Source organism: Bubalus bubalis, chromosome 1 (assembly GCF_019923935.1).
Source record: "Bubalus bubalis isolate 160015118507 breed Murrah chromosome 1, NDDB_SH_1, whole genome shotgun sequence".
In the NCBI taxonomy this organism is placed as follows: Eukaryota; Metazoa; Chordata; class Mammalia; order Artiodactyla; family Bovidae; genus Bubalus; species Bubalus bubalis.
Window position 1 is genome coordinate 147461688 of NC_059157.1, and position 26133 is coordinate 147487820.

A 26133-nucleotide genomic window follows, 5' to 3' on the forward strand; every position below is an offset into this window, starting at 1 on the left:
CTCTTTGCTCAAAACCCTCTAACAATTCACCATTATATTCAGGAGCCACAGTCTTTACCAACATCCAGAGCACTCACCATGTCCTGTAGATTTTACACACACACACATGCACACATACACTCTCACACAAATCTTTCCTTACTGCTCTCCATTTTTCATTCTACTTCAGCACACCAGACTTTTCTTTCTTACTCAATATGTTAGAGTCTAAGCATACTAAGGTGAGCTCTGACCTGAGTATAGATTCCAAACACTTATTACATAGAAATTCAATAAGAGTGGATTTCAGCAGTAACATTAATAAACTGTTCATAATCATCAGGTAAAGAATTTTGTTGAGACAATACCTCTATTGCTAGCATGTGAGACTTGACTTTAAGGTTATTATTTCTCAAATTATTTGTTTCTAAGTTCATTAATTTTTCCTACTTGCAAAAATTTACCTATGGCTGATTCATGTTGAGGTTTGACAGAAAACAGCAAAATTCTGTAAAGCAATTATCCTTCAAAGAAAATAAATTAATTAAAAACTATATTGATAATTTACTTCATATGCTATGCTATGCTAAGTCACTTCAGTCGTGTCCGACTCTTTGCGACCCCATAGACAGCAGCCCACCAGGCTCCCCCGTCCCTGGGATTCTCCAGGCAAGAACACTGGAGTGGGCTGCCATTTGCTTCTCTTACTTCATATAAGATGGTTAAAATATGGAGTTATGATTTAATCAGTCATCTAATATGATGACTATATACTTAAGTGTGTTGAAAAGTTAAAATCAGAATTTTCTGAATAATCAGTCAAATACATAAACAGCAAAATAACCTTCAATTCAGATTCTGATTTTAATTTTATTCCCTAGGATTAAAATGTTAAGTAAATTAATGTTACTCAAAGTAGTCTATATAAATCCTAGGATTCTCTTTATATTTTCCACTCTATTTTCTCCCAAATATTTTAGTTATAATCTACAGTTTCCTGTTAAAGAAACATGTTGATAAAAATGCTATATTTCATATATGAAGCAGAAAATAATTATTTTCTTCCATTTTTTCCTCATTAAAGTGTACATGAATCTTAATATGTCTCCACATTCAGTCCTTTAGATAATGAAAAAAAAAATTGAAAGATGCAAAACAATATTGTGGTGTCCCATGTCTTCCCAAGATAAACTTCTTGTTACACAGTTTATTAGAGAGAGATAAAATATTATTCAAAACAATAGTTATAATTGTATATATTTTGCTACAAGTTTGCATTCTCTGAATTTCTAGAACGATTTTACTGGTCTGAAAAATCAAACTGGGCAAAGGTGCATTTATTACCTTTACTTCCTGGGAAAATAAACTACCAAAGTTATTTTATTTAAAGATAATTAAGAAGTTTAATGAAAAGAATTTATTTAATTTGCTTAATAAATAATACTTATTTTAAAAAATTTTCTTGTGTTGTCTAACTGTTATAATAAAATAAAAATTTGACATTATTTTGATCTGATAATTTATTTTTCCCCCATTACAGATACCATCCAAAAGGGCAACTACATTTTATATACATTTTCAGTTTCTAATGTAAGCATTCTCCTTGAATACATAGTTAAATATAATAGCTTGTTAATGTCTAGATTGTGCCTTTTCTTGGAAAGATGCATGTCTCTCCAAAGATCAATGGAAAAAAATGGAATAAATTGTTTAATTTAAATTATTAAATTGTATATGAATTACCTTAAATTTTTATGTTTCAATATAATAGTATACTTCAATATAATAGATGAGTTTCTGATGAAGTTTGTGCACAAAATCATTAGACTTCTTGACGCACTATGTCTTGTTTAAGCAGATCTTAGGAAAATAATCTCAGCATATTTGACAATGTTTTAATATACCAATCATAGCAGTGACTGTCATGCATTTGGGGTGAAAATGAAAATGCTTTGCACAAGGTTAAATTTTGAATAATTAGTTGCAATGCTTCTTGTAAAAGTTAGATTTCTTCATATATTCTTTTTTGTTAAAGCTAAGTTATTCTTCACCAACATTAGGGCTAGAGTGAGAAGGGATATGCATGATTTGCATCATGCATAATTTATCTCTGAAAATAATTTATGGCATATATACAAAAAAATTTTAAAGAGTCGCTAATAAGTATATTTATATAGGGTACTTGAACATGAAGAGCCATTGAGAATGTAGGGATAGATGATTGGTTATTTACTTATTATATATATATAATATAAATAAATACTAAATACTAAATTATTAATGATGTCAGTGTAAATGAATTCTAAATTATGTGAGATTCAAAATATTTTCTTAGAATTTTATCTAATTCTTACACCCTTTGGTTCAGAGTTTTTCACTTAGCAATTTTCATAAAAATGTGTGTTGGTTAATTGTCTTTATTTAGTAAACAGACTATAATTTATATATATTTATAACTATAAGATTTAATCCATTGTTATAAATACAATTGTATTGTTATTTCTTATTTGTATCCAGTGACCATCTATTTGATATATATTTTTTCAGAACAAGCTAGATATCACATGTATGCATTCCTCGTACCCAGAAGGAACTGCTTTAGCATTTGAGACTATAAAAGTCCTTGGGTTGATAAACACTGTTACAGAAGTTTCAGTGATAGAAGATAATCAACCATTGAGAGCTCACTACAATTTCAGTTATGATGCTTCCAACCAGGTAAATACAATCTCTTAAACTATTTTAGTGCCATATTCTGTCATTTTTAACATATAATCATTCAGGCTCATGGTTTTGTGATTTTTTTATTCATTACATTTCTAGTTTTATTTTCCTTTTGCTGGCAATATCCCATTTTAGGTCATTTCAATTTATATTGAGATATCAACCATAAGGTTAATTCATACTACTCCCTCTCTATTCCATTTTTTCTTAGACATTACTTATCTCTGCCTTCCTAATATTTTTTTATTTCATTTCTCTAATTTACCTACTGCATACAATAAAAAATGTAAATGTTTTAACTTCTCATTTAAGACTCATTAAGTTATTGATTGAATTCATTTCTTCAGTTTTCCCCACTTCTCCTTTCATGAGTTCTCTTTGTCCTCAACATATCTTGTATCAATATTCTTTTTCAAATTTTTGTTAACACTCTTTCCTTCTAGTGGGCCCTTTCTTATCTTCATTTTTCCTCCTTTGACAAATGTACTAGAGAGGGTATAGAAGTACCAGAACTGGGTTCAATTCTAGACCTGCAGTTTGTGCATTTAAATAATAGATTAATATCTCAGCTTCCTCATAAGCAAAATGAAATATTTAGTCATAATGTTGCTTAACTATGTTAAATTATTTAAAATAATTTAAAACATAGAAGTGATTTTTATTGGCATTTATTTTCCTACCATTTCTATAACCCTAATAGTAATGTTAGCATAAATTCTAAATTAAGATATATAACATGATTTTGGAGTGTTTTTGTCTAGCTCCTAAGCCCTCTAGCCCGGAGTTTTCCATGTAGGAATTTCCATAAAATATGTATTGGTTAATTGTTTTTTTATTTAGTAAATGTACAATAAAATATACATTCCTGTGACTATTAAGAACTCACCAATATAAATGAAACAACTTAGGCTAACTGAGAATTTTATGAGTCTAGTAAAGATTGTATGGGGGCACAATACAAAATCATTTTATTATATGGTTTTTACAATTCCAGTTCATATTTATTTCTAGCTTTATGCTAATGTAGAGATTTATGAGGACTTGGTGACTCAGCAGTAAAGAATACTCCTGCCAGTGCAGGGAACAAGGGTTTGATTCTTGGGTTGGGAAGTTTCCCTGTGGAAGGAAATGGTAACCCACTGCAGTATTCTTGCCTGGAAATCCCACGGATAGAGGAGCCTGGCAGGCTATAGGCCCATGGAGTCACCAAAGAGTTGGACATTATTTAGCAATTAAACAACAACAAAGATTTACAAAGACACTTGGAGGTACATCTTTCTAATTCTTCTAAGCTTCTAATCTTTATATGACTTTTTATTTCTAAATTAGAGCTATGAAGGATAAAAAAAAAACTGTACAGATGAAATTGTGGTAAATTTTGTCACTGTCATAAACGGTAACCAAAAAAAATTTGAAATATTGTAACAATGAAAAAACATTCATGGGATTCTCAAGGCAAGATGTTGAAATGGTTTGCCATTCCCTTCTCCAGTGCACCATATTTTGTCAGAACATTGTACAGGAGGCAGTGACCAAAACCATCCCCAATAAAAAGAAATTCAAAAAGGCAAAATGGTTGTCTGAGGAGGTCTTACAAATAGCTGAAAGAAGTGAAAGGCAAAGGAGAAAAGCATTTCATGCAAAGATGGGCACAATAAAGGACAGAAATGGTATGGAGCTAACAGAGCAGAAGAGATTAAGAAGAGGTGGCAAGAATACACAGAAGAACAATACAAAAAAGTTCTTAATGATTTAGATAAGATCAATGGTGTGTTCATCCATCTGGAGCCAAACATTGTGGAGTGATAAGTCAAATGGGTCTTAGAAAGCATCACTAGGAACAAAGCTAGTGGAGGTGATGAAATTCCAGCTGAGCTATTTCAAATCTTAAAAGATAATGCTGTGAAAGTGCTGCACTCAATACGCCAGAAAATTTGGAAAACTCAGCAGTGGCCACAGGACTGGAGCAGGTCAGTTTTCATTCCAATCCGGAAGAAGGGTAATGGCAAAGAACGTTCAAACTACAATTCTCCATGCTGCACTTCAACAGCACATGACCAGAGAATTACCATATGTATAGACTGGATTTAGAAAAGGCAGAGAAATCAGAGATCAAATTGCCAACATCCATTGGATCAAGGAAAAAGCAAGAGAGTTCTAGAAAAACATCTAATTTGTTTCATTCAATACAGTAAAGCCTTTGTGTGGATCACAAGCTGTGGGAAATTCTTAAAGAGATAGGAATACCAGACCATCTTACTTGCCTCCTGAGAAATGTGTATGCAGGTCAAGAAGCAGCTGTTAGAATCAAACTCAAACAACAGACTGATTCAAAATGTGGAAAGGAGTGCATCAAGGTTGTATATTGTCATCCTGCTTATTTACCTTACATGAAGAGTACATCATGTGAAATGCCAAGTTGGATGAATCACAAGCTGGAATCAAGATTGAAAAAAGAAATATCAATAAATTAAGATATGCAGATGACACCCCCCCTTATGGCAAAAAGTGCAGAAGAACTAAAGAGCTTCTTAGTGAAGATGAAGGAGGAGCGTGAAAAAGTTGGCTTCAAACTCAACATTTAAAAAACTAAGATCATGACATCTGGTCCCGTCACTTTAAGGCATATAAATGGAGAAACAAAGGAAACAGTGACAGACTTCATTTTCTTGGTTCTAAAATCATGCTGACAGTGACTACAGCTATGACATCAAAAAATGCTTGCTCCTTGGAAGAAAAGCTACAACAAAGCTAGACAGCATATTAAGAAGCAGAGACATTACTTTGCCAACAAAAGTCTATGTAGTCAAAGCTATTATTTTTCCAGTAGTCATGTACGGATGTGAGAGTTGGGTCATAAAGAAAACTGAGTGTTGAAGAATTGATGTTTTTGAACTGTGGTATTGGAGACGACTCTTGAGATTCTCTTGGATTGCAAGGAGATCCAAGCAGTCAATCCTAAAGGAGATCTGTCCTGGGTGTTCTTTGGAAGGACTGATGCTGAAGCTGAAACTCCAATACTTTGGCCACCTGATGTGAAGAGTTGACTCATTGGGATAGACCCTGATACTGGAAGGGATTAGGGGCAGAAGGTGAAGGGGACCACAGAGGATGAGATGGCTGGATCGCATCACCAACTCGATGGACCTGAGTTTGAACTCCCGGAGTTGGTGATGGACAGGGAGGCCTGACATGCTGTGATTCATGGGATCGCAAAGAGTCGGACTGAACTGATGATACATTGTGTATACAAATGTATATGTTGTGTGTGCTTAGTTGATCAGTTATGTCCAACTCTTTTCTACAAAATGGACCATAGCCCACCAGGTTCCTCTGTCTATGGGGATTCTCCAGGCAAGAATACTGGAATGGGTTGCCATGCCCTCCTCCAGGGGATCTTCCCAACTGAAAGATCAACTCCGAAGTCTCCTGCATTGCAGGTGGATTTTTTACTGAGCCATCAGAGAAGCCCATACATATATTGTGGATATGCATATGTGTGTGTATGCCTACTATGTTGCTTCAGTCATGTCCAACTCTTTGAGACCCTATAGACTGTAACCCTCCAGGCTCCTCTCTCCATGGGATTCTCCAGGCAATAATACTGGAGTGGGTTTCTTTTTCCTGCTCCAGGGGATCTTCCCTACCCAGGGGTCAAACCCACATCTCTTATGTCTCCTGAATTGGCAGGCAGGTTCTTAATCAAAAGCACACCTAGAAAGCTCGTATGTCTATCTATCTATCTATTTATATATACATATCTATATATATATATATGTTTGTATATATATGTGTGTGTATACACTTCAACACACTATTATATATATATATATATATATATATACATAAAACACTATCCTCTCATTTTTTTCTTTTTGTGTATTGCCATATTATTTCCTAATTTGTACCTCAAATACTTTTAGCAGTGGATTTGACTCGGGAAGGCTTCAAATCAACCAGTGTCAACATTGTCTTCATTGAAGAAATTAATATTTATTTCATACCTGATATTCTAAGCCTTGTGCCCCAAGCATTGTATGTGTTTTAAATTTCACATATTATTTATCTGTTAATCTCATTTTACAGAGGCAGGAAATTGAAGCTAAAACAAGATAGGTGTTTCCTCAGTCTCATGAGCATTTATTGTCAGAACTGAGAAGTAAACTCATGTCTGGATTTAAAGATGTTTTTCATCAGTATTCTGTAATTTCTCATAGTTTTCCTTTCTTGAAGTTGTAGCTTTTCCAGTGGCATGACATGTTTTCTCCTATCTATTCTTTTTTTTTAGTACTGCATTAAAATTATTAAGATTTGATTTGAAGAATTGATGATGGGTTGCTGCATTTTATAAATGTTAACTATTTTTGAATTATCCAATGGTCAGAAATACTTTTCACTGTTTTCTTTGTCCCCAAAGATTCTACTAATTCACAATCTGACATTTAACCTTGGAGGAAACTTTACTGTTCAATGGGATCAAACTTTCTTGGAAGTTGAAAAGTTTACTTGTTATCCAGATTCAAACACAGCAACTAAAGAACACTGCGAAGAACGTGGCTGCTTATGGCAAACGGTAATAAGATTTTTAATTATTCATGAATGGATTTCACATAAGCATTTCAATGTAAACTGTACATATTACAATTTTAAGTCTACAGCATACAAACTAAATTCATCTAGAGAAGCATTTGGAATTTGAAATTAAATTTCTAATAGGTAATTTATCTTAATTAATTCTCCAAAGACATGGTTTAGTACATGCCATGCTAAATGTATGTGTAAATTGCTCTCCAGGTACTTTAGAAATATGTAACTTTATTTAATAAAATAGAATTCTATTTGTTGCAATCTGTTAAATGTTGGATGTGACTGACTAGGTTAGTTCAGTAAGGTATTTTGCCAGTAGGGAGTAGTCTTTCAAAAGCATTGTCTCAAGTTATCAAAACTTCTGAAATTGATTGATGGGCTGTAACTGGTCTACTAAGAGGTGACAATTTCTGCCAGTAATTCTGGTCAAAACTTCAAGAACAATGATGGTCATTAAAAGCAGAGGTTTTTACAGAAGGGTATATGAGAAGAGTACCCTCATGTGCTCATTTTATTTTATAAATTCTGAGCTTTTGGTTACATCATTGGGATTTGTTGGGGAACAAAACAAAACAAAACAAAAACACATTTATTTCATGTTCAGTTCAGTTGCTCAGTCGTATCTGACTCTTTGGGACCCCATGAACCGCAGCACCCCAGGCCTCCCTGCCCATCACCAACTCCCAGAGTTTACCCAAACTCATGTCCATTGAGTCAGTGATGCCATCTAACCATCTTATCCTCTGTCATCCCCTTCTCCTCCTGCCATCAATCTTTCCCAACATCAGGGTCTTTTCAAATGAGTCAGCTCTTCTCATCATGTGGCCAAAATATTGGAGTTTCAGCTTCAACATCAGTCCCTCCAATAAACACCCAGGACTCATTTCCTTTAGGATGGACTGGTTGGATCTCCTTGCAGTCCAAAGGACTCTCAAGAGTCTTTTCCAACACCACAGTTCAAAAACATCAATTCTTTGGCACTCAGCTTTCTTCACAGTCCAACTCCCACATCCATACATGATTCCTGGGAAAACCATAGCCTTGACTAGACAGAGCTTTGTTGACAAGGTTTCTGCTTTTGAATATGCTATCTAGGTTGGTCATAACTTTTCTTCCAAGGAGTAAGGGTCTTTTAATTTCATGGCTGCAATCTCCATCTGCAGTGATTTTGGAGCCCAGAAAAATAAAGTCAGCTACTGTTTCCACTGTTTCCCCATATATTTGCCATGAATTGATGGGACCAGATGTCATGATCTTAGTTTTTTGAATGTTGAGTTTTAAGCCAACTTTTCCACTCTCCTCTTTCACTTTCATCAAAAGACTCTTTAGTTCTCCACTTTCTGCCATTAGGATGGTGTCACCTGCATATCTGAGGTTATTGATATTTCTCCTGGCAATCTTGATTCCAGCTTGTGCTTCATCCAGCCCAGCGTTTCTCATGATGTACTCTGCATATAAGTTAAATAAGCAGGGTGACAATATACAGCCTTGACGTACTCCTTTTCCTATTTGGAACCAGTCTGTTGTTCCATGTCCAGTTCTAACTGTTGCTTCTTGACCTGCATACAGATTTCTCAAGAGGCAGGTCAGGTGGTCTTGTATTCCCATCTCTTGAAGAATTTTCCACAGTTTATTGTGATCCACACAGTCAAAGGCTTTGGCATAGTCAATAAAGCAGAAATAGATATTTTTCTGGACCTCTCTTGCTTTTTCGATGATCCAGCAGATATTGGCAATTTGATCTCTGGTTCTTCTGCCTTTTCTAAAACTAGCTTGAACATCTGGAAGTTCACAGTTCACATATTGCTGAAGCATGGGTTTGTGAATTTTGAGCATTACTTTACTAGCGTGTGAGTTGAGTGCAATTGTGCAGTAATTTGAGCATTCTTTGGCACTGCCTTTCTTTGTGATTGGAATGAAAACTGACCTTTTCCAGAGCTGTGGCCACTGCTGAGTTTTCCAAATTTCATGTTACCAACAAATTAAATGCATGTCTTATTACACTGAGAAGAGTCTAGACACATCTGCCAGCAACTTCCTAGAAATATCTGCACTTATATGAGGAATACATAGAATACCTGCCCCAAAAGAAATGGCCCTCATTCCTCTTCATTCCTTGGTAAAATTGCATAATCTTTACCATTAGGAAAGTTTATGAAAGAGCTGAAGAAAACAAGTGAGAAGGAGAAAAGATTCTGAAATCAATAAAAACAAATATTGAAGTATCGTTACAGTTTGCCTACAGTATCTTCTTTTAAAATTGCAGCTCTTCATTCAAATCCATACCCATCCTCCACTGAGTTCAGTGCACGGTCACTTCTGTTATCAAAATGAATCTAAAGGATGGTACTAAAGCTCCAATAACTTCTAATAAGAAAGTGTGAAAAATTTACTCTTCGCATTACTATTACTCTTCATATTCAACACCTTATAGATTTTTAAGTCAAATAAGTGGAGCTTTAACATTAGAAATTTATCAAATATAATTTAGAAAATTAATGTTTCTTTAGACCATACTGTTTATTCATTCATTTAACAAATAGTTGAGCGCTACTATGTTCTAGGCACTGTTGTAGGAGAACAAAACAAACGAAACTCTCCTGTCTGTTAGGGATTATATTTCAGTGTGGGAAAACAAACAGATAACTTAAAAAGTTGTTTTAGGGACTTGCCTGGAGGCCCAGTGGTTAAGACATTGTCTTCCAGTGCCAGGGCTGTGGGTTCAATCCCTCTTCAGGGAGTTTAGATCCCACATGCCCTGCAGCCAAAAAACAAAGCAGAAAACAGAAATAATATTGTAACTAATTCAAATAGACTTTAAAAATGGTCCACATCAAAAAATATTTTAAAAACTTAAAAAATAAAAATTGTGTTCTATGTTAATTATTACAGAGAACAAAAAGCAGAAAAGGAAAAGGGAGGATGTGGGATGTCATTTGTGTAACTATAATTAGTATGCACAAAAGGTTTCTTTGAGAAGGTGGCATTTGTTAAAAGAGACAAAGGGAAGAAAGGAAGGAATAATATTCCAGAAAGAAAATAAATCAACCTGAATTGAACCTGAAGTAAAAATGTACCTGGTAGAGTCTACAAACAGCAAGGAGGCCATTGTGTCTGAAACAGAATGAGTGGAAGGAAGACCAGCCAGAGATAAAATTACAGACATATGAAAACAGATAATATAGTTCCGTTACTTTGACCACTTTTAGGAATAAAATTTCTACTCCGAGATAGAATTCTACTAGAGAATTTTGAACAGACAAATAAGTAGATTAAATTTCCATGTTAATGGAACTATAATGGTTTCTGTGTTGAGAACAGTCTGTGAGAAGACTAAGACAGGGAGACCAGGAAAGAGGTTACTGCAGTAAACAAAGTAAAATATTGGTAGATTGAGCCAAAGTGGTAATGGTAGAATTAGTAATAAGTGTTTGACTTTGTGCGGTGCTTCCCAGGTGTTTTATTGGTAAAGAATCCATCTGCCAGTGCAAGAGACCCAGGAGACTCAGGTTCAATTGCTGAGTCAGGAAGATCCCCTGGAGGAGGAAATGGCAGCCCACTCCAGTATTCTGGCTTAGTAAATCCCATGGAAATAGGAGCCTGGTGGGCTACAGTCCATGGGATCACAAAGAGTCAGACACAACTTAGTGACTAAACACACACACGATTGATTTTTGTCCATAGTTTTAACATAAAGCTAGAAAATGTTGTTCTTTGATTGGATATGGGATATGAGAGAAAAGAAGAGTAAAATGACTTCAAGTTTTTGGTGTAAACAGCTGAGAAAAAGAGAAAGTATTTAGTAACACACTGTCAAAACTATGGGGAAACAAGCAAGGAGAGGAAGAGTTTTGTTTTGGACAAATTAAAACTGAGACACTCAATACAAATCAAAGTGAAGCCTTCCAATTGTGAGATATAAACTAATGAACACAGAAGAACTATACAAAAAAGATCTTCATGACCTGGATAACTGTGATGGTGTGATCACTCACCTGGAGCCAGACATCCTGGAATGTGAAGTCAAATGGGCTTTAGGAAGCATCACTATGAACAAAGCTAATGGAGGTGATGGAATTCCAGTTGAGCTATTTCAAATCCTGAAAGATGATGCTGTGAAAGTGCTGGACTCAATATGCCAGCAAATTTGGAAAACTCAGCACTGGGCACAGGACTGGAAAAGGTCGGTTTTCATTCCAGTCTCAAAGAAAGGCAATGCAAAGAAGGCAAACTACTGCACGATTGCCCTCATCTAACATGCTAGCAAAGTAATTCTCAAAGCTCTCGAAGACAGGCTTCAACAGTACATGAACTGTGAACTTCCATGTGTTCAAGCTGGATTTAGAGAAGGCAGAGGAACCAGAGATCAATTTGCCAACATCCTTTGGATCATAGAAAAAATAAGAGAGTTCCAGAAAAACATCTGCTGCTGCTGCTGCTAAGTCACTTCAGTCATGTCCGACTCTGTGCAACCCCATAGATGGCAGCCCACCAGGCTCCCCCATCCCTGGGATTCTCCAGGCAAGAACACTGGAGTGGGTTGCCATTTCCTTCTCCAATGCATGAAAGTGAAAAGGGAAAGTGAAGTCGCTCAGTCATGTCCAACTCTGAGCGACGCCTACCAGGCTCCTCCGTCCATGGGATTTTCCAGGCAACAGTACTGGAGTGGGGTGCCATTGCCTTCTCCAGAAAAACATCTACTTCTGCTTTATTGATTACATCAAAGTCTTTGACTGTGTGGATCACAACAAACTATATCTGCCTCCTGAGAAATCTGTATGCAGGTCAAGAAGCAACAGTTAGAACAAGACATGGAATAAAAGACTGGTTTCAAACTGGGAAAGGAGTACATCAAGGCTGTATACTGTCACCCTGCTCATTTAACTTATATGCAGAGTACATCATGTGAAATGCTAGGCTGGATGAAGCACAAGCTGGAAACAAGATTGCCCAGAGAAATATCACTAACCTCAGATATGTAGATGACACCACCCTTATGGAAGAAAGCGAAGAGGAACTAAAGAGCCTTCTGATGAAAGTGAAAGAGGAGACTGAAAATGCTGGCTTGAAGCTCAACATTCAAAAAACTAAGATCATGGCATCCAGTCCCATCACTCCATGGCAAATAGATGGGGAAACAACGGAAACAGTGGCAGACTTTATATTCTTGAGCTCCAAAATCACTACAGATGCCTAGTGCAGCCATGAAATTAAAAGATGCTTGCTCCTTAAAAGAAAAGCTATGACCAACCTAGACAGTATATTAAAAAGCAGACACATTACTTTGCCAACAATTCCACCTAGTCAAGGCTATGGTTTTCCAGTAGTCATGTATGGATGTGAGAGTCAGACTGTAAAGAAAGCTGAGCACCAAAGAATTGATGCTATTGAACTGTGGTGTTGGAGAAGACTCTTGAGAGTCCCTTGGACTGCAAGGAGATCCAACCAGTCCATCCTAAAGGAAATCAGTCCTAAATATTCATTGGAAGGACTGATGCTGAAACTGAAACTCCAATACTTTGGTTACCTGATGTGAAGAACTGACTAACTGGAAAAGACCCTGATTTGGGCAAAGATTGAAGGCAGGAGGAGAAGGGGACAGCAGAGGATGAGATGGTTGGATGGCATAACCAACTCAATGGACATGAGTTTGAGCATGCTCTGGAAGTTGGTGACAGACAGGAAAGCCTGGGGTACTGCAGTCCATGGGGTTGCAAAGAGTCGTATACGACTGAGTGACTGAACTGAACTGAAACTAATGAAACTGAAAATTTTACATCATTGGTAATATATAAAATGTAGAGTCAGTATATATATATAGTTTTTAAAGTTATATGATGCAGTGACATCATCAAAGGAAGGAGCTTGAAAAGGGGAAAGTTCAAAAACTAAACTTCTGAATCATCCCAAGCTTTGACTCAGTGAAATGATAAAGAATCAGTTAAGAGACTGAAAATAAATTGTAAATGAATTAGATTGAAAACAATCTAATTGTTGTTCTTGTCAGCCAAGCAAACAAGGCATTTCAAGACAGTGAAAATTACCAATTGTACAAATTATGTTTAAAAATTAGTAAGATAAGAACTGGAAAGTGGCATGGATTTGGCATCATGGAGGTCTTTGGTAACTATTACAAGAGAAATACTGATAGAGTTCTGGGAATAAAAGCCTCATCAGAGTGAGAATGAGATTCCATTAACACTAAAGTCACAACTTAGATATAGAGAATATGGTGAGCTTTTTGTATTTGGCCATAAGGAAAGCATAAAAAATAGAGCAGTAGATGGAGAAATTAATGAGGTGACAGTTTCTTTAAGATGAGTGCATGCTAAGTCACCTCAGTCATATCTGACCCTTTGCAACCCCATGGACTATAGCCTGGCAGGCTCCTCGGTCCGTGGGATTCTCTAGGCAAAGGTACTGGAGTGGGTTGCCATTTCCTTCTCTAGGGGATCTTCCCAACCCAGGGATCGAACCTGCATCTCTTGAATCTCCTGCCTTGGCAGGTGCAATGTTTACAACTAGCACAACAAGATGGGAAAAATCAAATGAGTTTATGCCATTGGGAATAACCTGTAATGAGTGGAATATTAGTGATACAGGACAGAAAGTTGAGAATTGCAGGAGAAATGTCTTTGCTGGCAAAGAGGCATGGGACTGGGTGCACAAATGAAATGGTTCTCCTTATATAGAATCACAGGCAGAACATATTTTGTAACAGGAAGTAAAGAGGTGGTCAGGTAGTTGTCCTGTTTCATTCTGATATTTCTTCTGATTGCTTTCCTTTTCATACTGAAATAATAAGGAAAATCATTAGGAGATGATGAGAATAGGGAGGATTTTTCATGAAGACAAAAGGAAAATGTTATCCAGGGCAGTGTGATAGTGAATGAACGAGGCAAATATAGCATGATTATGTCTTTTGGACCTACTCTAACTTTCATGATTATGTAAAGGGAGAGCAATCTGCATGATTTCCAGCATTTTTCAAGCCACATTAAGCCAAAAAACTTAGGCACTGAGATTTAGAAAAAAAGTGAATGTGTTCGTCACTCCGTTGTGCCAGGCTCCTCTGTCCCTGGAATTCTCCAAGCAAGAATACTGGGGTGGGTAGCCAATCCCTTCTCCAGGGGATCTTCCTGACCCAGGGATCTCCTCAGTTAAATTCAGTTCAGTCACTCACTTGTGTCTGACTCTATGCCACCCCATGGACTGCAGCATCCAGACTTCTCTGTCCATCACCAACTCTTGGAGCTTACTCAAACTCATGTCCAACAAGTCGGTGATGCCATCCAACTATCTCATCTTCTGTTGTTCCCTTCTCCAGCCTTCAAACTTTCCCCAAATCAGGGTCTTTTCCAATTAGTCACTTCTTTGCATCAGGTGGCCAAAGTATTAGAATTTAAGCTTCAGCATCAGTCCTTCCAATGAATGTTTAGGATGGACTGGTTGGATCTCCTTGAAGTCCAAGGGACTCTCAAAAGTCTTCTCCAACACCACAGTTCAACAGCACCAATTCTTGAGCACTCAGTTTTCTGTATAATCCAACTCTCACATTCATACATGACTACTGGAAAAACCATAGCCTTGACTAGACAGACCTTTGTTGGCAAAGTAATGTCTCTGCTTTTTAATATGCTGTCTAGGTTGGTCACAGCTTTTCTTCCAAGGAGCAAGCATCTTTTAATTTCATGGCTGTAGTCACCATCTGCAGTGATTTTGGAACCCAAGAAAATAAAGCCTGCCACTGTTTCCATGGTTTCCCCATCTATTTGCCATGAAGTGATGGGACTGAATGTCATGATCTTAGTTTTTTGAATGTTGAGCTTTAAGCCAGCTTTTTTACTCTCCTCTTTCACTTTCATCAAGAGGCTCTTTAGTTCTTCTTCACTTTCTTTCATAAGGGTGGTGTCACCTGCATATCTGAGGTTATTGATATTACTCCCGGCAATCTTCATTCCAGCTGGTGCTTCATCCAGCCCGGCATTTCACATGATGTACTCTGCATATAGGTAAAATAAGCAGGGTGACAATATACAGCCTTGATGTACTCCTTTCCTGATTTGGAACCAGTCATGTCCGGTTCTAACTGTTGCTTCTTGACCTGCATACAGATTTCTCAGAAGACAGGTTAGGTGGTCTGGTATTGCCATCTCTTTAAGTATTTTCCACAGTTTGTGTACAGTCCAAGGCTTTGGCATAGTCAATAAAGCAAAAGTAGATGTTTTTCCTGAACTCTGGTGCTTTTTCAATGATCCAACGGACGTTGGCAATTTGATCTCTGTTTCCTCCTAAGTTGTGAAATTTCTGTGTCTTGTCTTTTATAATTGAAGATTACTGGCAAGGTTTGTGGTAGAATGTCCATCAGTTTGGGTCTAGTTGATGTCTTCTGAGAATGGTGGCTCAGATGGAAAAGAGTCTGCCTGCGATGCAGAATACCTGGGTTCAATCCCTGGGTTGGTAAGATCCCACTGGAGAGGGAATGGCTACCCTGATAGATAGTGTTTCCTGATAGATATTTTGTGTTATGATTGTACTTTCATTTTAGTATTAAATAATTTGTAAATTATTTAATGTATTTTATTGCACTAAATAATATAAATTTGTAATTAATATTTAATGTAAATTATTTATAGACTTTAATGTAAACATTTTATAAATCATACATGTGGTTAACATGTCTACTCTGGTTTTCTTTAGCTAAAAATTACAATTCTTACAATTTCTGAAATGAACATGTATTGTGTTTTTAGGCTCATTTAGGATCCAAAGCACCTGAGTGTTACTTTCCTAAAGAAGACAACTCTTATTTAGTCCACTCAACTCAGTACTCATCAGTAGGTATAACAGCTGACCTCCAGCTAAATACTGCAAATCCTCGAATAAAGCTACCTTCTGACTCCATTTCGTCTCTTCGTGTGGAGGTGAAATATCACAAAGATGATATGTTGCAGTTTAAGGTATGTTTATGATAAACTATCACAATGCATAATTCATCTCTCAAGAAAAATTTTAAATAGATTAGGTGCTTGAGTTTTTCATGTAATATTAAGGATTGTTAATTGAATTGATGATCTTTTGATTCTATAAAGCTTTTTTTATCTTCCTACAGAGCTCATAGCTAGATGCACAATAAGTAAAACTTTCTGTTTTAGCTAGCTTTTTGAATAAGTAAACATACAGTGGTGATTTTTAATTATTTAAATTCTTGATAAATTGATAAATCGTTTAGTTGGACTCTGTTGGTTGTTCCATTCAAGTAAACAAAATAGGACAAAACAAACACAATAAGATCCTTATTGTTTCCATTCTTTTTAAACAGTGATCTGAAGTTTATGGCCAATATAGTAAGAAATACGAGAGAGATAATTTCTTTCAATATTTATACCTAGCAGTTATTTTTCACTTAAGAGCACTGAAGAACTCCATTAAGAAAATTATTAGAAATGCTACTGACTTATATATGACAAATGGAAAGCAATTTCAACCCATACATATGCAGACATTTAACTGAAGAAATACAATCTGGAATAAAATATTAAAATACTTAACACCCTTTACTTTTTTAATATAAATTTATTTATTTTTATTGGAGGCTAATAAAAATGATAGAAATTAAAGACAAATACAAAAAATGAGAAAACTAAGTGTTTATCCTCATCAGCAAGGAAATAAATGGCAGTTTTAGAAAAAAAAGTGTTTTCTTGTTTAACAAAGAATAGTATTAGAGTACATATTTTAATGAGAATATTCATTAATACACTAATTCTGGAAAATAGTTTACCAATAGATATCAAGGATCCTACAAATTATAATATATTCTGACCTAATATTATCACTTGTAAGTAATATACTAAGTAAAGATGTGAATGAAGATAAATTAGCATTAATATTCATTGTAAAATATTGAGGCAACTGTGTCTAACCATGAGTGGTAAATAATTTTGTGTATCCATATAAGTGAATATCTAGTTCTGAAACTTCTCTTCCTTAAAAGGTCTTACTGTATGAAAAAATGAATTACAAAACATTAAAACAGGTAAAATACTGTACATAATTTAATTCATTATACATCTATATATGTTTATGGAATTTGAAATAGATATATGGACCATGGATACAAAATTAAGAATTATGTAAATAATTTAAATGTTCTTGTTTGAGGCATTATTTAAATTATTTAATGATATGTACCTAAATATATTGGGCTTCCCTGATAATTCAGCTGCTAAAGAATCCAACCTGCAATGTAGGAGACAACAGTTTGATTCCTGGGTCATGAAGTTCCCCTGGAGACAGGATAGGCTACCACTCTAGTATTCTCGGGTTTCCCTGGTGGCTCAGATGGTAAACAATCTGCCTACAATGTGGGAGACCCGGGTTCCTGGGTTGGAAAGATCATGGCAGCCCACTCCAGTATTCTTGCTTGGAGAATCCCCATAGACAGAGGAGCCTGGCAGGCTATAGTCCATGGGGTCGCAAAGAATCAGACATGGCTGAGGGACTAAGCACAGCACAGCACCTAATATGTCACTATTAAGAACTAAACATATCTCTTTTCCTTATTTCTCTATAATAGATTTATGATGCCCAAAATAAGAGATATGAAGTTCCTGTACCATTGAACATTCCAAATACACCAACAAGTACTTATGAAACTAGACTTTATGATGTTGAAATCAAGGAAAATCCATTTGGCATTCAGATTCGAAGAAGAAGCACAAGAAGAGTTATGTAAGTAATTGAATTACTTGATATGAAGGATAGTTTCATTTTAGCTTAGGTGGCAAAGTTGGATGATTATTTTCACAGCCTTCACTGTGCTCCTGTGTCATCAAATCAAAAGTGGTTTTAAAGGTATTAAATAATTGGCTTATTTTAACATTCAAAAACAAAAGTTAGTGAGCCGTTAACAATTGGTCTAAGATTTTATTGATACTTTGGATGTGATGAATTTGATTATTAAATATCAGACCCATTCTTCTATTCAAGCTGAGAGCAAAAATAAAGACTCAGGAAAGCCTGAGGAGTGTTGTCAAAATAAGTATCTATAAATGTGTTTAGAAATATGTCAATATTTTATTAGAACGATTGAAATTGGAGTTTTTTAGTTCTGGATTTTGACCAAGTTAATACTATCTCTGTCAAGAATCAAAAGGAAGTTTAGATGTATGCATATAGATATGATTTTTATGTTCAATGAATAAATTTAATTTTTAAAATATTTCCTTTATTTTAGTGAAAAGTTCTACAAAGTACACTCTTATGTATTTTCTATTACAAAATACTTCTATGTAATTTAAGCTTTCCCTGCTATTCTTTACATGATGTTGTCAGGATGTTTTCAGGTATTGTCAGTATGGATACAAATAATGAAGAAAAACATGTTATATTGTTTCAAAATGTTGAAGAGTTTCATTCCAAATGTTAAAAAGCTAAATGATTTTGTGGAAAATCCCTGGTTCAGAGACATTATTTATTGTTATTCAGGAAGCATTATTCTTTAGCAAATACTTTTCCAAAATCATTAATATAAAAATATGAATATGTTCCAAATTTTTTGTAATAATATGTTTTCTTCCTCTGCCAACTTTCTTTTCCTCTTCTTTTATCTTCTTATTGTAAATGACATTCTCTGTAACACCTTTCTTCTGGATTTCTTTGTAAACATGTTTTTACAAATATAAATTAAAAGATGAAGAAAATGATAAGGTATAGTAATAGAGTTTGAAATTAAAATATACATTATGTGTTATTTATTTTGATATTGATTTCTTTTTATTCTATATGTAGTAAAAGTTTGCTGATTCTCTCAAGAGAACAGGAAAATGAAGGACTTTCAATTCTTAGAACATTTATTACTTATAGGTCGTATATTATTTATATATTTATATTGATTTTATTTTAAAAAGTGATATATATCTAAAGACACACATATAGTCATAATAAGATTATGAATTTGTAAAACATATTTTGATATTTGTTATGTTAGCCACAAAAGTATTGGAATAATTATCTATTTCCATCTATATCTGGGTATGGTAAGCCCTATAGAGGGAAAAATACTACTGATTTTAACATCACCTAAGAAAGAATTACCATTATTATTTTGATCCTATTTGTATACATATACAGGAATACAATTGCTTTCTTTTGTTTTCAGTTGGGATTCTCGCCTTCCTGGTTTTGCTTTTAACAACCAGTTCATTCAGATATCTACCCGCCTGCCTTCAGAATATGTGTATGGTTTTGGGGAAATGGAACACACAACATTTAAGCGTGACCTGAACTGGCATACTTGGGGAATGTTCACAAGAGACCAACCCCCTGGTGTAAGTACCAGTATTTGACTACCATAAGTGGCAACTAAGACACAGCCATCTCTTTGTTGGCCTGTATTTCAATATTGAAACAATAAAAGGGACTAGAAATCATGACAGTTGCTGCAGTGTTTTTCTGAAAAACAAACAAAAAGTCACAATGAAGTACAGGTGAAAGTAAATTACTGATCAGATAACATCATTGACTACAGTGAGAAGTGAGGTCGTGACCCAATTGCTTACTCTCTCAACTGCATAGAAAGAACATTCAGATTCAATATTCCCTGCCAAATACATGTTTACTTTCAGCTTTTAGAAAATAACTGGCTAAAGTTCTCCTTGAAATTTTCTTTTTTTACCCCTTAGATAAAGATTGGATTCTCACTTTTTCCTTTGTTACCCTAAGCTGCAGTTTTTATGCATTTTTATGAGGTTATGCTGTTAGTTACAAGTTTAGGAAATATTTTTATATACTCATGACACTTTCCCCAAAGTTTTGTCTTATTAATGGTGTATATTTTATGAATATTTAATATATTTCTCACAATTAATATTAACTATAATTACTCTAAATATATCATAGAAAAGTACATTTTAATAAAAATACTAGTTCATTTACATTTTTCATATGTCATGTGTACTTAAAGGATATATTCAGCATGAGATTATAAATGTGTATACTATCGTAACCACTTTTTATTTTACGGTGCTCATACAATTTTCATTTGTATCACAATAGTTCAAACTTATGAATGCTGTTTTTCATTTATTCCAGCTTGAAAGACCATGTCTTACCAAAGTTTACCTCTTTAAAACGCTTCAGGAACTTCCCTTGTGGTGCAGTGGTTAAAACTCCATGCTGCCCCTGCAGGAAGCACAAGTTTGATCCTTGGTTGGGGAATCAAAAAAAAAACAAAAACCCTTCAACATTAAGTACTGGCACTATTAGGTTCATATAACCTTGTTCCTAAATATATAAATTTTCTGTCACAAGCTACTCAGTTACTAGGATTCATTGTGGGTCAATGACACTAATTTGATTAGGGATCATCAACTTATAAGTTTTGTAATCTTGACATTGCATGACTCTGCATATAGATTTTCCATTCTGAAAAATTAAAAGATGATGCTGAAAATGAAATTAAATGCTCAGTAGAAGAAAAATATATTAATTTAAAATATTATCATAAATTATTATAGAAACTTAGATATCCCATTAAGTACTTAAGGAGATTGAGTACTTATCACTTTAATCATTAATAAAACATTCTATTATTGAAAAAGAAGTACCAATTCATAAATAAATTAAGACACATAATCTATGGAAAAAAACCCAACTATTCTAAAACCAGTGGTTTCTTTATGTAAGTTAATTTGGCAGTATTTGTGAGTGTTACACATTTGTATATTCATTCTCATACTCTAATGCACTAATGGTTTGAATAATAAATAAATTTTTTTTAAAAATGTGTTTGTTTTAATTCAGTCATAGTGTAGGTATGCAATGAAGGAATATTTAAATTCCTAGGCTCAGTCTTATAGTGAATTTAAATATTACATTGACAAAAATTCACATGCTATTATTATTTAAATATACATTATGTTTATTTTTTCAATTTTAGTACAAACTTGATTCCTATGGAGTTCATCCCTATTACATGGCTCTGGAAGATGAGAACAATGCTCATGGAGTTCTCTTACTTAACAGCAATGCAATGGGTAAAACAATTTTTTAAAAAGTTAAATTAAAAAATCATATTTTATGTGACTCAAATAAAATAATAACATATATAGATAAAATTTAATCATATTTTGGATTTCCAGATGTTACATTTCAGCCAATGCCTGCTCTGACATATCGCATGATTGGAGGAATCTTGGACTTTTATATGTTTTTGGGCCCATCTCCAGAAGTCGCAACACAGCAATACCATGAAGTATGATTGCGGATTTTAAAAAGAGATAAAGTTTTCTTTATAATATAAAGTATTTATCTTAGTTCACCAGGAATTTTTTTTTTTTCAAAGGTAATCGGCCAACCATTCATGCCACCTTATTGGGCTTTGGGATTCCAGTTATGTCGTTATGGATACAGAAATACTTCACAAGTTGAAGAAGTATATAATGACATGGTGGCTGCTCAGATCCCCTATGTATGTATATCAATTTTTAAAACAGTGTTAAATATGTCATCTATAAAAGCAGAATGAAATAATTAAACATACACTTTAAAATTATTTAAACATTTGACAAAAAGCAATGCATAGTTTGTTAGTAGCACAAAATGAATTGGATATCAGATTATACTGATTGTCTTTAACAGAGGGATAAAGAAAGGGCTAATACCATTATTTTTCCTTCTTTCTCATCAGTCTTATGACTGTGAGTTGTGCTAAACAAGTCACTATGCACTTGCTTTTCTCTGAGAAACTCTGTGTCCCATAGGTAGTCGAACACATTTATTGTCTTCTTTTAAATGAGTGTAAGAATCCAGGGAACTTATTTCATCAACTGAAATAACAAATTACAGAAAAACACTTTGAGGTGAAACAATGATTTTTGCTGTGGAATTGCTGACAGCTGTCATACAGAATCAGTGGGCTTGCAGAATATCCTCTTCCCTCAATGCGTGGGAAACTAAAGATTTTTAAGTATCCGGAAATAATCAGTTCCTGTGATTTTTATTTTTTAGCAAGATTAAGTAATCTCAGGTATCCTCCTGGTAATATTTAAATATTAAAATCTAGAATGCTTTGTATATAAGAACTCACTCTAAGAAGAATAAGTAGAGTCTCATTTATAAGACATCAAGACACAGTAGAATCCAACATATGGTTCCTGAATACATTATTATAGGGAAATTAGTCCTATGTTACCCAATTTTTTGTAATATCTAGAAAAAGAAATTGTCTTTAACAGAAAATATTTTTTTAAAGTAATTTAGGCCTAAATTAAAGATTTAATAATATAATGAAAGCATTTATTCATATAAATATATTTGTAAATATCTACTGGTAAACAATATTTTGCTTATTTAAGCTTAGGCTATTATTTTGAAAATGACTTTGGTGGATGATAAAAGAATAACAAAATAATTGATGAATTTATTAATAATTTTTTCTCCTTTTATAATTTTAGAATTATTGAAATTATCCCATATTTGCATTTTGTTTCCAGAAATAGAGCAATACTTTTTTTCTGTATACTGTGCAAAATTCCAAGTTATTATTTAGTATAATTTCATAACCTCATAAGTCCTTTACTCTTGTGTCTTATTTCTTTTGGGAATTATAAAACAAAAGATACTGATTTGAAAGGATTTTTACTTCTAAATCAGAATTACTATTTAATGAACTTTTAACAAAACATAGCACTTATATGAACTTGTTCTTAGAATATTTTGCATCTATACATGCTATTTTTATTTCTTGAATATCGCATTACTCAATTCTCAAGCATTGAAACTTTCATACTACTATTACTTTTATAAACATGATAGAATGTGATGAATTCACTCTGCTGATTCTTACCACACTACAATTCTCATATTTTTCAGGATGTTCAGTACACAGATATTGATTACATGGAAAGGCAACTAGACTTTACAATTGATGATGAATTCAATGACCTTCCTCAGTTTGTTGACAAAATAAGAAGTGAGGGAATGAGGTACATTATTATCCTGGTCAGTACTTATATTTTATCTTCTTTTTTTAAATTTAATTGTATTTATTTTAATTGGAGGTATTTCATCTTCTATCTGAGCCTTATTATATTAGTTTTGTTCAGATTTCTCTTTTTAACGAGGGAGGAAAAGGTGTTTCAAAATATGAAATATGTAAGTTTGAATTCTACTCCCAAATCTAAAGCTTTCTTCCTTTAACAATTAATTTACATGGGCAGCCACAAGGCTACCTTCATTCTTGGGTTTATCCGTAGAGACCTAAGACTAAATAAAGCTGGGAGTCAAAGACAGGCTGTTTCTTAATAATCACCCAAGCTACAAACTGATCTCAGTTTATAGACACTATCACAAAGTGATGATGGATTTTTTTATTCCTTTAAGATTCTCATATCTTTCTCTGGGACTGCTTCTTACGCTTGTCATGTTTAAAAATTTGCCTTTGAATTAGTGATTCTATGGGGAGAATATTTCATCAATACGTTACAAAAAGCAAGCTAGGCAGTTAAAAATCCCACTGGGGAAATAAAAGCAAAACAAAAATACTAGTAATCTTGCTTATAATCATAGCTAACACATTTTTAGAAGTTCTTAAATTTTCCATCTAAAAATTTAAAAAACAATCAAGCTAGAACACAAAAATTTATACCATCAGTCCATCTGTCAGTCTATGTGATAATACAATACAATGATAATTTAATAATGGAAAATTGTAATATTTCATAACAGCTACCCAGGTGGCTATACTTCTATATCATAGACACCTATTTTGTATTTCATTTTCATTTTAGGATCCAGCAATTTCAGGAAATGAAACGAAGCCTTATCCTGCCTTTGAAAGAGGACAGGAGAAAGATGTCTTTATCAAATGGCCTAACACAAGTGATATTTGTTGGGCAAAGGTATTGAATTGATAGCTTGAAATAAAATAAGTGTAAAAATGCTATTTCATTGAAAGTTTCTACCTAATTAAGCAACTGTTAAGGCTATTCAGAAGAAGAGATACAATGATTTAATAGCTAATAAATAAAATAATAGATACTCCATGAGTTCAGTCCAAACTGTTAGAAAGAATTCATATATCATATGTCCAAATACTATTTGTTTCATCTTTCATTTGTTTTTTATCATATTTCTTGGTACCTTGGTGTTTTATTATAAAATTACCACTAATAAGATGGTTATTCATTATTCTATACTACAAAAGTCATTTAATATTTGTCAGTCAGTTCAGTCAGTTCAGTTGCTCAGTCTTATCTGACTCTTTGCGGCCCCATGAATCGCAGCACGCTGGGCCTCCCTGTCCACCACCAACGCCCAGAGTTCACTCAAACTCACGTCCATCGAGTCAGTGATGCCATCCAGCCATCTCATCCTCCGTCGTCCCCTTTTCCTCCTGCCCCCAATCCCTCCCAGCATCAGAGTCTTTTTCAATGAGTCAACTCTTTGCATAGAGGTGGCCCAAGTACTGGAGTTTCAGCTTTAGCATCAGTCCTTCCAAAGAAATCCCAGGGCTGATCTCCTTCAGAATGGACTGGTTGGATCTCCTTGCAGTCCAAGGGATTCTCAAGAGTCTTCTCCAACACCACAGTTCAAAAGCATCAATACTTCAGTGCTCAGCTTTCTTCACAGTCCAACTCTCACAATGTAATTCTCTTTAAAACATCTTGTATAATTGTAAAAGCTATACTTACATTCTTGCTTGGAAAATCCCATGGACGGAGGAGCCTGGACGGCTGCAGTCCATGGGGTCGCTAAGAGTCGGACACGACTGAGCGACTTCACTTTCACTTTTCACTTTCATGCATTGGAGAAGGAAATGGCAACCCACTCCAGTGTTCTTGCCTAGAGAATCTCAGGGACGGCGGAGCCTGGTGGGCTGCCGTCTATGGGGTCACACAGAGTCGGACACGACTGAAGTGACTTAGCATAGCATAGCATAGCATACTTATATTCCTTACTTGAACAGGGAAAATAATTCATTGTATTTCATTTAGACAATAATATTCAGATCTGATTATATTAATACATTGTAGAAAACATCCTCCTTTGGCTTATACATAAAGAGTAAAGATGCTCAATACTCTATAAAAACCTAAATGGGAAAAGAATTTCAGAAACAATAGATACATGTATATGTATATGAACTAACACAATATTTTTAATCAACTATACTCCAATATAGAATACATTTTTGTAAAGAGTAAAGAAAAAAATCCACTAGTCACAATTGAAATGAAAATAATTTCCATTGTGGGAGATGTAATTAAATGCAATGTGCAAGTCTATTTGGATCTTAGACCAAAAATATTAACATCAGTGATAAAAGTGGTGATATTTGAACATGGCCTATAGATTAGCTAGTAATATTCTATTAATGTTAACTTCTTGGTTTTGCTAATTGTACAGTGGTTATAAATATATTACTATTAGGAGAAGCACGGTGAGAGGTATAGAAAAACACTAGGTATATTGTTTGTGACTTTTCTATAAGTCTGAAAGTATTTTAAAATAAAAAGTTAAAAGTAAAATAGAAAAAATTCTGTGGTAAAAGGTGAAAAATCACAATGTTTTAAGAAACATGCAAGTATAGAATATTTATTATTAAAAGGGATTATTTCCCTCCTACTTTCTTCTAATTCTGTATTTTTGTACATTTTCTCCTTTTACTACCTTTTAAGCATTATTCTCTATCAGCAACTAATCTCTTATATGTAATTACCCTTCTGTGGATTCTACTTTCTACAACATAGATTTAAATCCCAGAGCTTTTGGTATGATTGAATTTGAGTCCTGTTTTCTGTTTGTGATTGGAGTAGAAGAAACATTGGTAGGCTAAGA

At 34.3% G+C, this 26133-nt stretch overlaps 1 protein-coding gene across 4 annotated transcripts in view; it reads left to right on the forward strand.

Moving 5' to 3' along the window:
- The window catches only part of SI (sucrase-isomaltase), a 112695-nt gene that overhangs the window by 45466 nt on the left and 41096 nt on the right, over window positions 1-26133 (forward strand). For all 4 annotated transcript variants that reach the window (XM_006054379.3, XM_006054380.3, XM_006054382.3 and 1 more), the window contains 11 exons: window positions 1520-1569; window positions 2527-2697; window positions 7121-7276; window positions 16044-16250; window positions 17870-18024; window positions 19454-19622; window positions 21233-21329; window positions 21435-21547; window positions 21638-21763; window positions 23167-23295; window positions 24084-24194. In XM_006054379.3, the coding sequence (XP_006054441.2) occupies window positions 1520-1569; window positions 2527-2697; window positions 7121-7276; window positions 16044-16250; window positions 17870-18024; window positions 19454-19622; window positions 21233-21329; window positions 21435-21547; window positions 21638-21763; window positions 23167-23295; window positions 24084-24194 (1484 nt within the window). The remainder of the gene's footprint in view (window positions 1-1519; window positions 1570-2526; window positions 2698-7120; window positions 7277-16043; window positions 16251-17869; window positions 18025-19453; window positions 19623-21232; window positions 21330-21434; window positions 21548-21637; window positions 21764-23166; window positions 23296-24083; window positions 24195-26133) is intronic.